The 15,332-nt window shown below is 44.1% G+C and overlaps 1 protein-coding gene across 1 annotated transcript in view; it reads right to left on the reverse strand.

Moving 5' to 3' along the window:
• LOC138192554 (ankyrin repeat domain-containing protein SOWAHA-like) overlaps positions 1–15,332 on the reverse strand; it is a 53,489-nt gene that overhangs the window by 13,098 nt on the left and 25,059 nt on the right. The window contains exon 5 of the mRNA XM_069140012.1: positions 6,654–6,698. Within this exon, the coding sequence (XP_068996113.1) occupies positions 6,654–6,698 (45 nt within the window). The remainder of the gene's footprint in view (positions 1–6,653; positions 6,699–15,332) is intronic.

A 15,332-nucleotide genomic window follows, 5' to 3' on the forward strand; every position in this document is an offset into this window, starting at 1 on the left:
TCAGGTGTTGTGTGTCAGGTGTTGTGTATCAGGTGTTGTGTATCAGGTGTTGTGTATCAGGTGTTGTGTGTCAGGTGTTGTGTGTCAGGTGTTGTGTATCAGGTGTTGTGTATCAGGTGTTGTGTAGCAGGTGTTGTGTAGCAGGTGTTGTGTGTCAGGTGTTGTGTATCAGGTGTTGTGTATCAGGTGTTGTGTATCAGGTGTTGTGTATCAGATGTTGTGTATCAGGTGTTGTGTATCAGGTGTTGTGTATCAGATGTTGTGTATCAGGTGTTGTGTATCAGGTGTTGTGTGTCAGGTGTTGTGTATCAGATGTTGTGTATCAGGTGTTGTGTGTCAGGTGTTGTGTGTCAGGTGTTGTGTATCAGGTGTTGTGTATCAGGTGTTGTGTATCAGATGTTGTGTATCAGGTGTTGTGTATCAGGTGTTGTGTATCAGATGTTGTGTATCAGGTGTTGTGTATCAGGTGTTGTGTGTCAGGTGTTGTGTGTCAGGTGTTGTGTATCAGGTGTTGTGTATCAGGTGTTGTGTATCAGGTGTTGTGTATCAGATGTTGTGTATCAGGTGTTGTGTATCAGGTGTTGTGTAGCAGGTGTTGTGTGTCAGGTGTTGTGTAGCAGGTGTTGTGTGTCAGGTGTTGTGTAGCAGGTGTTGTGTATCAGATGTTGTGTATCAGGTGTTGTGTATCAGGTGTTGTGTGTCAGGTGTTGTGTAGCAGGTGTTGTGTGTCAGGTGTTGTGTAGCAGGTGTTGTGTGTCAGGTGTTGTGTAGCAGGTGTTGTGTATCAGGTGTTGTGTATCAGGTGTTGTGTGTCAGGTGTTGTGTAGCAGGTGTTGTGTATCAGATGTTGTGTATCAGGTGTTGTGTGTCAGGTGTTGTGTAGCAGGTGTTGTGTGTCAGGTGTTGTGTAGCAGGTGTTGTGTATCAGGTGTTGTGTATCAGGTGTTGTGTGTCAGGTGTTGTGTAGCAGGTGTTGTGTATCAGATGTTGTGTATCAGGTGTTGTGTATCAGATGTTGTGTATCAGGTGTTGTGTGTCAGGTGTTGTGTAGCAGGTGTTGTGTATCAGATGTTGTGTATCAGATGTTGTGTATCAGGTGTTGTGTATCAGGTGTTGTGTAGCAGGTGTTGTGTATCAGGTGTTGTGTATCAGGTGTTGTGTAGCAGGTGTTGTGTATCAGGTGTTGTGTATCAGATGTTGTGTATCAGGTGTTGTGTGTCAGGTGTTGTGTAGCAGGTGTTGTGTATCAGATGTTGTGTATCAGATGTTGTGTAGCAGGTGTTGTGTATCAGGTGTTGTGTAGCAGGTGTTGTGTATCAGGTGTTGTGTATCAGATGTTGTGTATCAGGTGTTGTGTATCAGGTGTTGTGTATCAGATGTTGTGTATCAGGTGTTGTGTATCAGGTGTTGTGTATCAGGTGTTGTGTATCAGGTGTTGTGTATCAGGTGTTGTGTATCAGGTGTTGTGTATCAGATGTTGTGTGTCAGGTGTTGTGTATCAGGTGTTGTGTATCAGGTGTTGTGTATCAGGTGTTGTGTATCAGGTGTTGTGTATCAGGTGTTGTGTGTCAGGTGTTGTGTAGCAGGTGTTGTGTGTCAGGTGTTGTGTATCAGGTGTTGTGTAGCAGGTGTTGTGTGTCAGGTGTTGTGTATCAGGTGTTGTGTATCAGGTGTTGTGTGTCAGGTGTTGTGTAGCAGGTGTTGTGTAGCAGGTGTTGTGTGTGAACATCTGTGTGAGTCCCATGTCCTTGAAGAGTTCCTGCTTTAACTCTTATAATGGCCGCCGCCTCCGATGACATCACGGCGGTGAGGAGCTGCTCGCCGTGATGTCATCGCTCCGCTAGTTGAGGCAGAAGTTCGGCGGTTGTTCGCCTGCGTTTAGATGATTAGTGTTAACGGAGAAGACATCTTACCCCCTTTGAGCAGCGGCAGGTTCACATCACACCAGGTCGTCAGCGGCAACCGGAGAGAGTCGGAAACACAGGAACAAACAGCAGCTCACTTCCTGCTTTAACTTCCTGCTTTAACTTCCTGCTTTAACTTCCTGCTTTAACTTCCTGCTTTAACTTCCTGCTTTAGCTTCCTGAGTGGATGGAAGCTGCTGAACAGGACGAGGACTAAAATATGACACGAACCACTCCTCCGTAGTTTGGACCACATATTGTTTAAATTATTTCAGCACTTCGACTCTTTTAAAGACGTCAGTGTCTCGGTTTTAAAAACGATGCAAAGTAAATGTAACTCAGAACCAAAGACACCGATAAGAAATCAGAGATTATTCAACATCATCTGTCTCTGTTTAAATAACTCAGAGTCGTCTCTTCATCATCATCATCATCATCATCATCATCACTGAGTTCCTCACGTTAACGTGACCGCTGGTACGAGAACATTAGTGATGTCACCATGGAAACCTGAAACTGGAGCACAGAAACAGCAGATTTTAGGGAACAGCATGTTCAACACGTGTTCCTGAGCCCATGCAGTAATTTCCACCAACAGAAACCCAGCTGTTCTGATGACATCACGTTTCAAGAGGGGCGGAGCTTCACTGTCCAAGACCGAAGAAGGATCGTCAGGTCAGGAGACACCAGGTGGGGTTTCTTTGGTTGTGTCACCGTGAATTCGTCCCCCAGAGTCAGACTGTCAACACCGAGTTCCACCGGGACCTTCTGAGGCGTCGGAGCAGGAAATGGTTCTCCAACATGATTCTGTGGTGGAAATCACTGCCTGGGCTCAGGAACACAGACCTGTTGAAAATGTTCTGTTCCCCAAAAGTTTGACCAAAATCTGCTGTTTCTCTGCTCCAGTTTCAGGTTTCCACGGTGACATCACTGATGTTCACGTACCGGTGACGTTAACGTGAGGAACTCAGTGATGATGATGTTGAAGAGACAACACTCTGAATACTTCCTGATGAAGGTCGTCACTTCCTGCTGCATCACCGTGCTGCGTTCAGGAACCCTCTGGAAACTCTTTGATTGTCTTTTGTAAATTTTCATATCATCGTCGATCAAACAGCGAATGTATAAGTTAAATAAAATGTGAACAGCTGCTCTGATGAAGCTGGACGTCACTCTGGTGGGAAATTAAAGAGGGAGGAGCCTCTGATGAGATTTCTAGTTATCAGATCATCTTCCTCATTCTTATCCAAACTAATAGGATCAATACTTTACACACACACACACACACACACACACACATCCATTCACCCCCTCCCCCCCCCACACATCCCCCACCCCCCCGCCCTCCTTATTCATTTCAATAAGCAGATTACAACTTCTTTCGTGTTCTTTCTTCAAGCCGATTGTTTTCTCAAAGCACTCGTTCTCTAAAGCCGTTTATCGAGTTTCACTGACACAGCGAATAACTGCCGTCCCACCGTCCCTCCGCCCCTCCACCCCTCCGCCCACCGTCCCTCCGTCCCACCGTCCCTCCGCCCACCGTCCCACCGTCCCACAGCCCACCGTCCCTCCGTCCCACCGTCCCACCGTCCCTCCGCCCACCGTCCCACCGTCCCACAGCCCACCGTCCCACTGCCCACCGTCCCTCCGTCCCACCGTCCCACCGTCCCTCCGCCCACCGTCCCACCGCCCACCATCCCACCGTCCCTCCGTCCACCGTCCCACCGTCCCTCCGCCCACCGTCCCTCCGCCCACCGTCCCACCGTCCCTCCGTCCACCGTCCCTCCGCCCACCGTCCCACCGTCCCTCCGTCCACCGTCCCACCGTCCCTCCGCCCACCGTCCCTCCGCCCACCGTCCCACCGTCCCTCCGTCCACCGTCCCACCGTCCCTCCGCCCACCGTCTCACCGTCCCACCGTCCCACCGTCCCTCCGCCCACCGTCCCACCGTCCCTCCGCCCACCGTCTCACCGTCCCACCGTCCCTCCGCCCACCGTCCCACCGTCCCACCGTCCCTCCGTCCACCGTCCCACCGTCCCACCGTTCCTCCGCCCACCGTCCCACCGTCCCTCCGCCCACCGTCCCACCGTCCACCGCCCACCGTCCCACCATCCCTCCGCCCACCGTCCCACCGCCCACCGTCCCACCGTCCCACCGTCCCACCGTCCCTCGTCCCACCGTCCCTCCGCCCACCGTCCCACCGTCCCTCCGCCCACCGTCCCACCGTCCCACCGTCCCTCCGCCCACCGTCCCTCCGCCCACCGTCCCACCGTCCCATCAGATTTGTGATGTCAGAATCGTTCTGCTTTAAAAACGACAGTTCGTCTCTCGCTTGTTTGGACTGTTAGCTTGTTAGCTCAACTAAGATTAGCTTGTTTAAACTAACGTTAGCTTATCAGGTAGACTATCATTCACTTGTTTAGGTTAAAGTTAACCTGTTTAAGTTAACGTTATCTTGTTTGGACTAAAGTTAGCCTCTTTAAATTATGGTTGGCTTATTTAAATTAATCTTAGCTTGTTTAGATCAACGTTAACTTGTTTATCTTAATCTTAGCTTGTTTAAAATAGCGTAGTGAAAGTTTATAATGTTAGTAGCTGCTGTTCAATCTGATTAATGTCCAAACAGCTGATCAGTGATCTAACAGCTGATCAGTGATCTAACAGCTGATCAGTGATCTAACAGCTGATCAGTGATCTAACAGCTGATCAATAGCTGGAGGTTGATTCACCTGAATGTATTTAAGAAGCTTCATGTTGTTCAGGTCATGAAGGCCTTTGATAAGCGGGTTATTGATCGATTGGTTATTGATCGATTGGTTATTGATCGATTGGTTATTGATCGATTGGTTATTGATCGATTGGTTATTGATCTTCAACAGATGTTTTACTTACAGAGACGAAGTCCTGATGAAGCAGAAAGAAGCAGACAGAAAAATGTCAGAGTCAAAGGAAACAAACGGAAAACATGATATTAAATAATATCTAATCAATCAACGTGTTTAAATATTTATTATTCTGTAAATGTTAATTGTTCTGTAGACGTGATGAGAAACCAGAATCACCTGAAGCACCAAACTCCATTCAAATATCTGCTAATTTAACACCAGAGCAGCTGATGAGGAATATTGATCTATTTTCTGATCATAAATCAGAGCAGCTGATCTGAATCCACAACAAACATCAGTTTCAGAAACCGGATCAGGACCAGGACAGGTCCAGGACAGGACCAGGACAGGACCAGGACAGGACCAGAACCGTGTTCCTCTCCTGTCCTTCATAAGAATCTGAGAACCAGAACCTTCTTGAGGACGAGGCCCGGCTCCTGAGCGAGCAGCAGGCGCTGGGCGGCCATGTTCCCCAGAGCAGAGCTCCTCATCCAGTCCTTCTCCAGAGGATCCAGCTGCACCCTGTGGAACAGAGACTGGGAGGAGGAGGAGGAGGAGGAGGAGGAGGAGGAGGAGGAAGGTCAGAGCAGCAGCAGAGAACCACAGAAGAAGAAGGAGTTCCTGTCTCTTTGACCAGATTGTTGTTCAGATTCCAGTTTCATGTTTTTAATCTTCCGGCTGTCCGTGTTTCCATCACAAACCTCGGCGTCCTCGGCATCCTCGATGTCCTCGATGTCCTCGATGTCCTGTAGTTGTAGCGGACTGCGGGGCTGCGGGGGGGTGGAGGGGTGGGGGGGGGTTCTGATGCCATTAGTGGTGTTTATTGGCCAGCGGGTCGCTGCGAGGCACCACTCAGTCCTTTAATCAGAGGCCTGCCGGGCCGTCCTCACGGTTTACCTGATACCTCCATGATAATTACACCGCCTGACCGGGCACAGGGGGGGCCGTCCTTCAGCCGGACAGCACGCCGCGGCGGCAAACACTCAACCTGTATGCTGTGGTGGGCTGGGGGGGGGGGGAACCTTTGAATATGGAGTCTGAACTTTACTGCCATTAACTGGATTTTTCCACTTTAATTCAGTCTTCTGTATTTAGGAGTCAAATTACAACATAACAATTGTAATATCAGCAAAAGTTTGGGGGAGGGGCTAGCCTGGCTCCGCCCACCTGATGGGGCCTTGATACCATGTTTTTTTTGTTGTTGCAGCGAACATTTCTGAGATATTTTGGCTTCATGTGGGAGCTGTCACGTCCTCCATCTTTATTTACAGTTTACGAAGGAAGCTCACAAACTTTCTTTATTTGAAACAGCAGATGAAACATTTTTCATCCAGAAGGTGAAGAGAGAAAAACATCAGAAGGATTTCAAACATCACCAGTTAAAAAAAACAGATCAGCGACGAATGAAGAAACTACAGCAGCCAGAAAATGGGACGGACTTTTTACGATCAAACTAATCTGAGCAGATAGAAATCAATAACGTAAATAATCTCTGCAAACGGACTCTTTCAGCTAATAAACATCAGAGTCTCCAGCTGGTTCCAGTCAGACAGCAGTGGGAGGCCGTCACAGCCAATGAGCAGCCGGCGCTGCGTACCGCCAGTGATTATGGGATATCGCCATGGGAACGGCGTGGGGGGATGGGACTGGGGGGGATCTATTTCAGCCTAGTTTGTGTAGATTCTGACAGCTCGCTGCTGTTCAGCAAACACACACACACACACACACACACACACACACACACACACAGACACACACACACACACACACACACACACACACACACACACACACACACACACACACACACACACACACACACACACAGATGAGCTCTTTGTTCAGTTAGTTTCTCCTGAACTCACCATGACGGATGAAGCAGCGACGCTCCTCGTATCGTCATCTTCGCTCTGCAAAGCAACGCCACAAAAACAACAACCGTTAACACAGAAAACACCCAAATATCACTTTCACCTAAAATAACACAACTTTTTCTCAAAATTATTCATAAATATTTCTGTTTTCTGTCACAATTCTTTGACTTTGGTTCCAAATATAGCAAAATAGTTTCTTCTCAAACTAATACTTTTTATCAAAAATGTTCCAACTTTGTTTCTCTTAATACTACTAAATATTTCTGCTACTTCTCCTTGAAATATTACAAAATGTTCAGGAACTGTTTTCTAAGTTATTTGTTTTTATCAAACAATTTTTTATATATTACAACTTTCTTCAACAACATTTTATGACTTTTTCCTTGAAATATTATAATTTGCAAGTTTTATCTCCAAAAAATATCAATGTATTTCCTCAAAAGAATTAATTTTGTTTCACAATAATAAATTCCAACTTTAGTCTCTCAATACTTCTAAATATTACTAGTAAAAATGTATGTTAGTTTTCCTCGAAATATGACCACATCTTGTCAAACAATTACAACTTTTTCTAGAAATATTCTGAGAATTTTCTTCAAAAATTCGGAATATTATTAACACATTAAAACTTCAACAACATTTTATGACTTGTTTTTGAAGTATTGTGACTTAATTGTCTAAGTATTACAAGTTACAACTTTTTTGCTCAAAATATTTAGAATAATATTGACATATTTATCGAAATATTCCAACATTGTCTTTAAATATTCTGACTCCAAATAACAACTTTTTCTTGTCATGTTTTTTGTCCTGCAGATTCTCGTGTGATTCGTGATTCTTCTCCACGTTTGATGTTCCTGTTTAAATTGAACTGATGAAATCCACCTGGAATAATGAAGTCTGTGTTCACAGGAGCAGCACGTGCATGAATAATTATCTTTGGGCTAATTTGTTGTGTAATTGTTTGCGTTGTGAATATTATATAAGACTCAGAGAAACGCTCCCTGAAGGAGTGATAAGGGGTCAAATCTAACGAATCCATTAAATCCCTAAAAAGACGGTTACAAGTCTCAAAGGCTCCGTAAAATACACTTCAGAGGACTCGGAGAGGAAGAAGCTGCTTTCATCTCTCAACCTGACATCTTTATTTACCGTCGACAGTCAGCGTGGCAGATCGGAGAGGTCTCCTCTCAGCGTGTTAATGAGCGCCAACGATTGTCTCATTTATTCTTTCATTTCCTGGAACATGAATAAATCCCTTTCATGTTTCAGTCATTGTCTCACTCATCTGCTCGTCTTCAGTTCTCTGCTTCTTCTTTGTGTGATTTCTCTCATAAGGAGGAAATAAAAGTGCAGTCGGCTCCACATTTGGGATCTTTTCAAATACGGAAAATTTATACATTTTTTAAAGTCAAGTCGAGTCAGTTTACTGATGTATCTCATTGAAACACAACGTACGTCCATCAAAGCGTCGCTAGACCGAATTAAAAGCAATCAGAAACAATTCAAACTAGTTAAACAAATTAAGACCGGTTTAAACTGGTTTAGACTGTTTCAGACTGGTTTAGACTGGTTTGAACTGGTTTAGACTGTTTCAGACTGGTTTAGGCTGGTTTAAACTGTTTTAGGCTGTTTCAGACTGGTTTAGACTGGTTTAAACTGGTTTACACTGGTTTCAGACTGGTTTAGACTGGTTTTAGAGTCTTTGGGTTCAGACCATCTGTTTTTAGACTCTTGGACTTCTTGAGGCTGAAGCTGGTTCGTTATGACCAGACAGTCAGATGCTTTCCACATTATCTAAAGTATTTGTTAAACCCCGTCAGGTGAAAACAAACACCGAGGATTGTGGGTAATAACGGATGAAACGCTGCTCTCCTCCCAGCTCAGCAGGACGACTCGGCGGTGGAAGCTCCTGGAGTTATGATGGACGTTTACTGAAACAGACAGACGAGTGCTGGTTTGTTGGTCCCAGGAGGAGGAGGAGGAGGAGGAAGAGGAGGAGGAGGAGGAGGGAGAGGAGGGGGCTCTTCATTTCCCTCATTAGCCATCCAACACACACTGACTAAGTGATTGTGGCTCATTGCGGAGGTGAATTAAAGGTAAGAAAACAGTGAGTAGTAAACAGAAGCTGCGTCGTGTATTTGCATTATTATGTTTGAAATGATGAAAGCTGGAGATTCACAGCTGCTGAAACCGGAGCGCTCAGAGCTGCTGATGAAGGAAGTGAAGATTCGTCTGTCGCCTCCAAACTCCGATTTAAATAGCGTTTCTTCAGTTTATGAAGCTTTTATAGGTTTGACTCGCGCAGAAAAAAATAAAAAAGCTAAAATATAAATCCTACCCATCGTATCTACGTACCGACACTCACAACTCGGAGTTCATCAGTGATACAAACTGAGGACAAAACGTTGGACACTTTCCAGACTCAACGGTCGCCATCGTGGCTGCGGAGCAGAAAGAGAAGAACCGCCGACGTAAAGAATTTTAAAACAGCGGCGTCTGAAGCCGAACACGTCACTAAAGTGTTCATGTTTCACCGACCAGCACCAGACAGCAGTGTTCTCAAACGGAGGCACGACAACACCTGGAGTTCTGTTGGCAGGTGATGCGTTCAAGTGTTACGGGACATCAGTGTTTGACACAACACAAGTCAGAGTATTAACATGTAGGAGTGGACTAAGGGAGGAAGTTCGTTATTTTGAACGCAGCCTTAGCGGCAGTCAGATGAAGCCGAGAGAACGTCGTCTGCAGAGAGCAGAACTTCCCCTGCAGGACGAGGCTTCAGGTTCAAATCCAGGTGGTCACAACGTGCACGTCAGGACTTTCTTTTTCCCAAACTGTAACCACATGGTTTCAGTTCCCTCAAGCTCGTCACACCGATACGTATCACGAGGCAAAGACGCCACACGGTGACGCTTCCCTCTAGTGGACTGGCGGGTGTATTACATGCTTTGATACCGCGATGGATCAATCAGGTTTTAGTACCGACTCAGTCCACCTGGAGCCTCCAAGTCCCGTCCCGTCCCGTCGGGACCGGCGTTGGAAAACGGGCTGTCTACGGTCTACGTGACTTCAACGACTTTTAACAAACATCTAAAAAAAATAAAATGTTGTACATTTATGTAAAAAGATAAACAGTAAACATGCGTAGAAGCAACCGGACGGAGCTGCTGACTCTTATCCTGTTCTGTTGGGCTGCAGGTTATCATGTCGTCATCCTGTCAGGAGAGGAGACATCTTCCCTCCTCACCCTCCTCTCCCTCCTCATCCTCCTCACCCTCCTCACCCTCCTCTCCCTCCTCATCCTCCTCATCCTCCTCATCCTCCTCACCCTCCTCATCCTCACCCTCCTCATCCTCACCCTCCTCATCCTCATCCTCCTCACCCTCCTCACCCTCCTCTCCCTCCTCATCCTCCTCATCCTCCTCATCCTCCTCACCCTCCTCATCCTCACCCTCCTCATCCTCACCCTCCTCATCCTCACCCTCCTCACCCTCCTCATCCTCATCCTCCTCACCCTCCTCACCCTCCTCTCCCTCCTCATCCTCCTCATCCTCCTCATCCTCCTCACCCTCCTCATCCTCACCCTCCTCATCCTCACCCTCCTCACCCTCCTCATCCTCACCCTCCTCACCCTCCTCATCCAGAAGACTCAACGAGATAATAAAACGGACTCATTCAGAGTTGAGGAGACATGAATGTGCTCCTGTTTCTTCCTCCTGTTAAATGGCCATCCGTTAACATAACAAAGCCTTTCCCAGCCACTTCCATTCCTCCGTCTATTCATCCTGTCAAAACACGGCCGGCTGGCTTCTCCTCCTCTTCCTCACCCCTTCCTCACCCTCCTCAGATCCTCTGACAGCTCGAGGCGGGAGGGAAGCCTCCCACCTCTCATCGCCATTCAGCAGCGGCCCTTTTGTATGCCGATTGGCGTCCTAATTGGTGGCGTTTACAAGCCGCTCCGTCAAACCGGCGAGCGGTGAAATCCTGCCGAGTGGAGAGAGGAAGAGGAGCGGGAGGAAGAGTCGGGGTTTAAAAGGCCGCTCAGAGGGAGGAGGAGATGAACCAATAAAGAGAACAGAGGATGAATGAAAAGGTCCGCGGACATTCTCATTTTTGGTTAAATTAACCTTTTAAAGCTCAACAATCTTCTGGTGTCTTGTTTTTTTTTTTTTATTGGTGGATTTCACTTAATAAAAACAGCAAATCAAGACAAATAAAAAAAAGATCTTATTGTTCTGATTTGTAACTTCGTTTTAAAATGAAGTGTTTTAATTCCCAAAATATTTCTTAAATCAGGAGACTGATCAATTTGATCGTCGGAGTGACTCAGCTGCTTTGATTTAAGTCATTCACAACATTAAAAATCACATTTCTGAAGATCAAATAAGAAAAAAAGTGAGAAAGAATAATGAGAGCGAAGAGACAAAACAGTGAAACATAGATGCAGTAAAATAAAAAGATTCAAAATAAATTGCTGTAAGGACAGAAGGAAGGAGATGTGACACGATACAATAAAATAAGAATACAGATAAAATAAGAAAAATAAAAGCTACATATAAAGAGCATGAAGTAAGGAATAAATTAGATATGATATAATAAAGTAGGAAAAAAATAGGGAAAAACAGAAAAAACATAATAATAAAAACTTTATGATGAGATAAAACATAAGAAATAAGAAAAAGGAGACGCAATGTGACGAGAAAAATGAAATAAGAACCGAATAAAGATATGTCCATCCATCCATTATCTATACCCACTTTATCCTGAACAGGGTCACGGGGTGGGGGCGGAGCCTTAAAAGAGATGTGATACAGAAATAAAAAAGAAATAAGAAAAAAATAAAATATAATTAAAGATAAGAGATCCTGAACACCAAGATGACAAAGAAATGATACGGAATTAAAAACACAACGTTATAAGATCAAAAAAATAAGAAAAAAAGACGAAATATGATTTTATCGCTCTACAGGGTTTAATTCACACGTTGAATATCAATATGTAATTAAAGATAATGTGAGAAACTAAACAAAAATGAACTATTTCCATTCAGATTTTCTGCATGAAACATTTTGTCTCTATTTTCAGTTGAGTCGTTTATTTTAATCACGTTATCAATCAAACAACGTGATTTATATCTGAAGTTCAGCTTCCAAAAATAAATGAAGTATTAAAGGAGCCAAAACGTTTTGAATTTAATCATTTTCTTTAAAAAATGGAGGTCGTATGTTTAATTTTTAATTTGTGATGAACAAGATAGAAAAACGGTCGACAGCAGCTCGAAGTTTGAATTAAATGAGATTTAAAGGAAGATCTGAAAAAAGGCTTTGAGCTGACGGTGTCTAACGAGCTCGTCCTTCGTCAGTACAGGAACCAGATTATTCACCACCAGCTTTAAACGGACAGTTTATTCATTTTCATTTAATTACTCCAGAACAAACACAAGAATTAATATCTGATGGAAATAAAGCTGTTGGAGTTGGGTGATGCTGTTTCCCTGCAGCCTGCAGTGATTGATTACGAGGGCGGGACTTCCCCTTTAATTACGCGTCTCAGCCCTGCAGACACGACTCAGCGCCTCCGTCTGCAAATTAAATGTTCCTAAACAGTCCAGTGAGACGGACAGAAACATATTAAAGACTGTGATGAAGTGCGCTTCACTGACGCATCACTAAGCTATACGACTTAAAGGAACTCCTGACTCCTTAATCCTCCTCACTGTACGGAGGAGGTTGGAAGTGAAGCTGCTTTCATCACTGTTTCGTTGGGGTGAATTACGAAGGAAAAGAAACGGATATTCTGACACACACACCTGTTGTGTGTGTGTGTGTGTGTGTGTGTGTGTGTGTGTGTGTGTGTGTGTGTGTGTGTGTGTGTGACTGTGTGTGTGTGTGTGTGTGACTCATGTGACGACAGATTTCAACCTGAAGTAGAAAAATAAAAAGGGAAGAAACCAGAACAAACTAAAAAAGTGTCTTGAGGTCTGAGAAACCAGAACGATGATCAACAACAACTTCAAAAATCGGTTTTAACGCGTCATCAAACAAACTGTTGACGATACTGATGATATTTAATAAAAGAAATAATGCTATCATGTTAATGTTAAGGGATGGAGTCTGCCCCTAGTGGCCCTCAGTGGTATTACACTCGTATCACTCTTCAGACCCGAAGACTACGAACATTTTCATACACAGTTTATGTTCTTATTGCTGGTTATATATATAACTATATACATACATATTATATAAATAATTATATATATAACTATATACATACGTATTATATAAATAATTATATATATAACTATATACATACATATTATATAAATAATTATATATATAACTATATACATACGTATTATATAAATAATTATATATATAACCTAAACTAAACGAGCTAACGTTAACCTAAACGAGCTAACGTTAACCCAAACGAGATAACGTTAACCCAAACGAGCTAACATTAGCCTAAACGAGCTAACGTTAACCCAAACGAGATAACGTTAACCCAAACGAGCTAACGTTAACCCAAACGAGCTAACATTAGCCTAAACGAGCTAACGTTAACCCAAACGAGCTAACGTTATCCTAAACGAGATAACGTTAACCCAAACGAGCTAACGTTAATCTAAACGAGATAACGTTAACCCAAACGAGATAACGTTAACCTAAACGAGCTAACGTTAACCCAAACAAGATAACGTTAACCTAAACGAGATAACGTTAACCCAAACGAGATAACGTTAACCCAAACGAGCTAACGTTAACCTAAACGAGATAACGTTAACCCAAACGAGCTAGCGTTAACCCAAACGAGATAACGTTAACCCAAACGAGCTAACGTTAACCCAAACGAGATAACGTTAACCTAAACGAGCTAACGCTAACCCAAACGAGCTAACGTTAACCTAAACAAGCTAACGTTAACCCAAACAAGATAACGTTAACCTAAACGAGATAACGTTAACCTAAACAAGCTAACGTTAACCCAAACGAGCTAACGTTAACCTAAACGAGCTAACGTTAACCCAAACGAGATAACGTTAACCTAAACGAGATAACGTTAACCTAAACGAGCTAACGTTAACGTTTAACTCTCTCTTCTCTCTCTTCACTCTCTTCACTCTCTCCTCACTCTCTCTTCACTCTCTTCACTCTTCACTCTCTTCTCTCTCTTCACTCTTCACTCTCTTCACTCTCTCTTCACTCTCTTCACTCTCTTTACTCTCTTCACTCTCTTCACTCTCTTCACTCTCTTCTCTCTCTTCACTCTTCACTCTCTTCACTCTCTTTACTCTCTTCACTCTCTTCACTCTTTTCACTCTCTTCACTCTCTTTACTCTCTTCACTCTCTTCACTCTCTCTTCATTCTCTCTTCACTCTCTTCACTCTCTCTTCAATCTCTTCACTCTCTCTTCACTCTCTCTTCTCTCTCTTCACTCTCTTTACTCTCTTCACTCTTCACTCTCTTCACTCTCTCTTCACTCTCTTCTCTCTCTCTTCACTCTCCTTACTCTCTTCACTCTCTTTACTCTCTTCACTCTTCACTCTCTCTTCACTCTCTTTGCTCTCTTCACTCTCTTCACTCTTCACTCTCTTCTCTCTCTTCACTCTCTTTACTCTCTTCACTCTCTTCACTCTTCACTCTCTTCTCTCTCTTCACTCTTCACTCTCTTCACTCTCTCTTCACTCTCTTCACTCTCTTTACTCTCTTCACTCTCTTCACTCTCTTCACTCTCTTCTCTCTCTTCACTCTTCACTCTCTTCACTCTCTTTACTCTCTTCACTCTCTTCACTCTTTTCACTCTCTTCACTCTCTTTACTCTCTTCACTCTCTTCACTCTCTCTTCATTCTCTCTTCACTCTCTTCACTCTCTCTTCAATCTCTTCACTCTCTCTTCACTCTCTCTTCTCTCTCTTCACTCTCTTTACTCTCTTCACTCTTCACTCTCTTCACTCTCTCTTCACTCTCTTCTCTCTCTCTTCACTCTCTTTACTCTCTTCACTCTTCACTCTCTTCACTCTCTCTTCACTCTCTTCTCTCTCTCTTCACTCTCCTTACTCTCTTCACTCTCTTTACTCTCTTCACTCTTCACTCTCTCTTCACTCTCTTTGCTCTCTTCACTCTCTTCACTCTTCACTCTCTTCTCTCTCTTCACTCTTCACTCCCTTCACTCTCTTCACTCTCTCTTCACTCTCTTCACTCTCTTTACTCTCTTCACTCTCTTCACTCTCTTCACTCTTCACTCTCTTCTCTCTTTTCACTCTTCTCTCTCTTCACTCTCTTCACTCTTCACTCTCTTCACTCTCTTCACTCTTCTCTCTCTTCACTCTCTTCACTCTCTTTACTCTTCACTCTCTTCTCTCTCTTCACTCTCTTCACTCTTCTCTCTCTTCACTCTTCACTCTCTTCTCTCTCTTCACTCCCTTCACTCTTCTCTCTCTTCACTCTCTTCACTCTTCTCTCTCTTCACTCTCTTTACTCTCTTCACTCTTCACTCTCTTCACTCTCTCTTCACTCTCTTCTCTCTCTCTTCACTCTCTTTACTCTCTTCACTCTCTTTACTCTCTTCACTCTCTTTACTCTCTTCACTCTTCACTCTCTCTTCACTCTCTTCTCTCTCTCTTCACTCTCTTTACTCTCTTCACTCTCTTCACTCTCTTCACTCTT

This window comes from Embiotoca jacksoni, unplaced genomic scaffold (genome assembly GCF_022577435.1).
Source record: "Embiotoca jacksoni isolate LCO1_2020_lvr unplaced genomic scaffold, fEmbJac1.0.p SCAF_89, whole genome shotgun sequence".
Taxonomy (NCBI): domain Eukaryota; kingdom Metazoa; phylum Chordata; class Actinopteri; family Embiotocidae; genus Embiotoca; species Embiotoca jacksoni.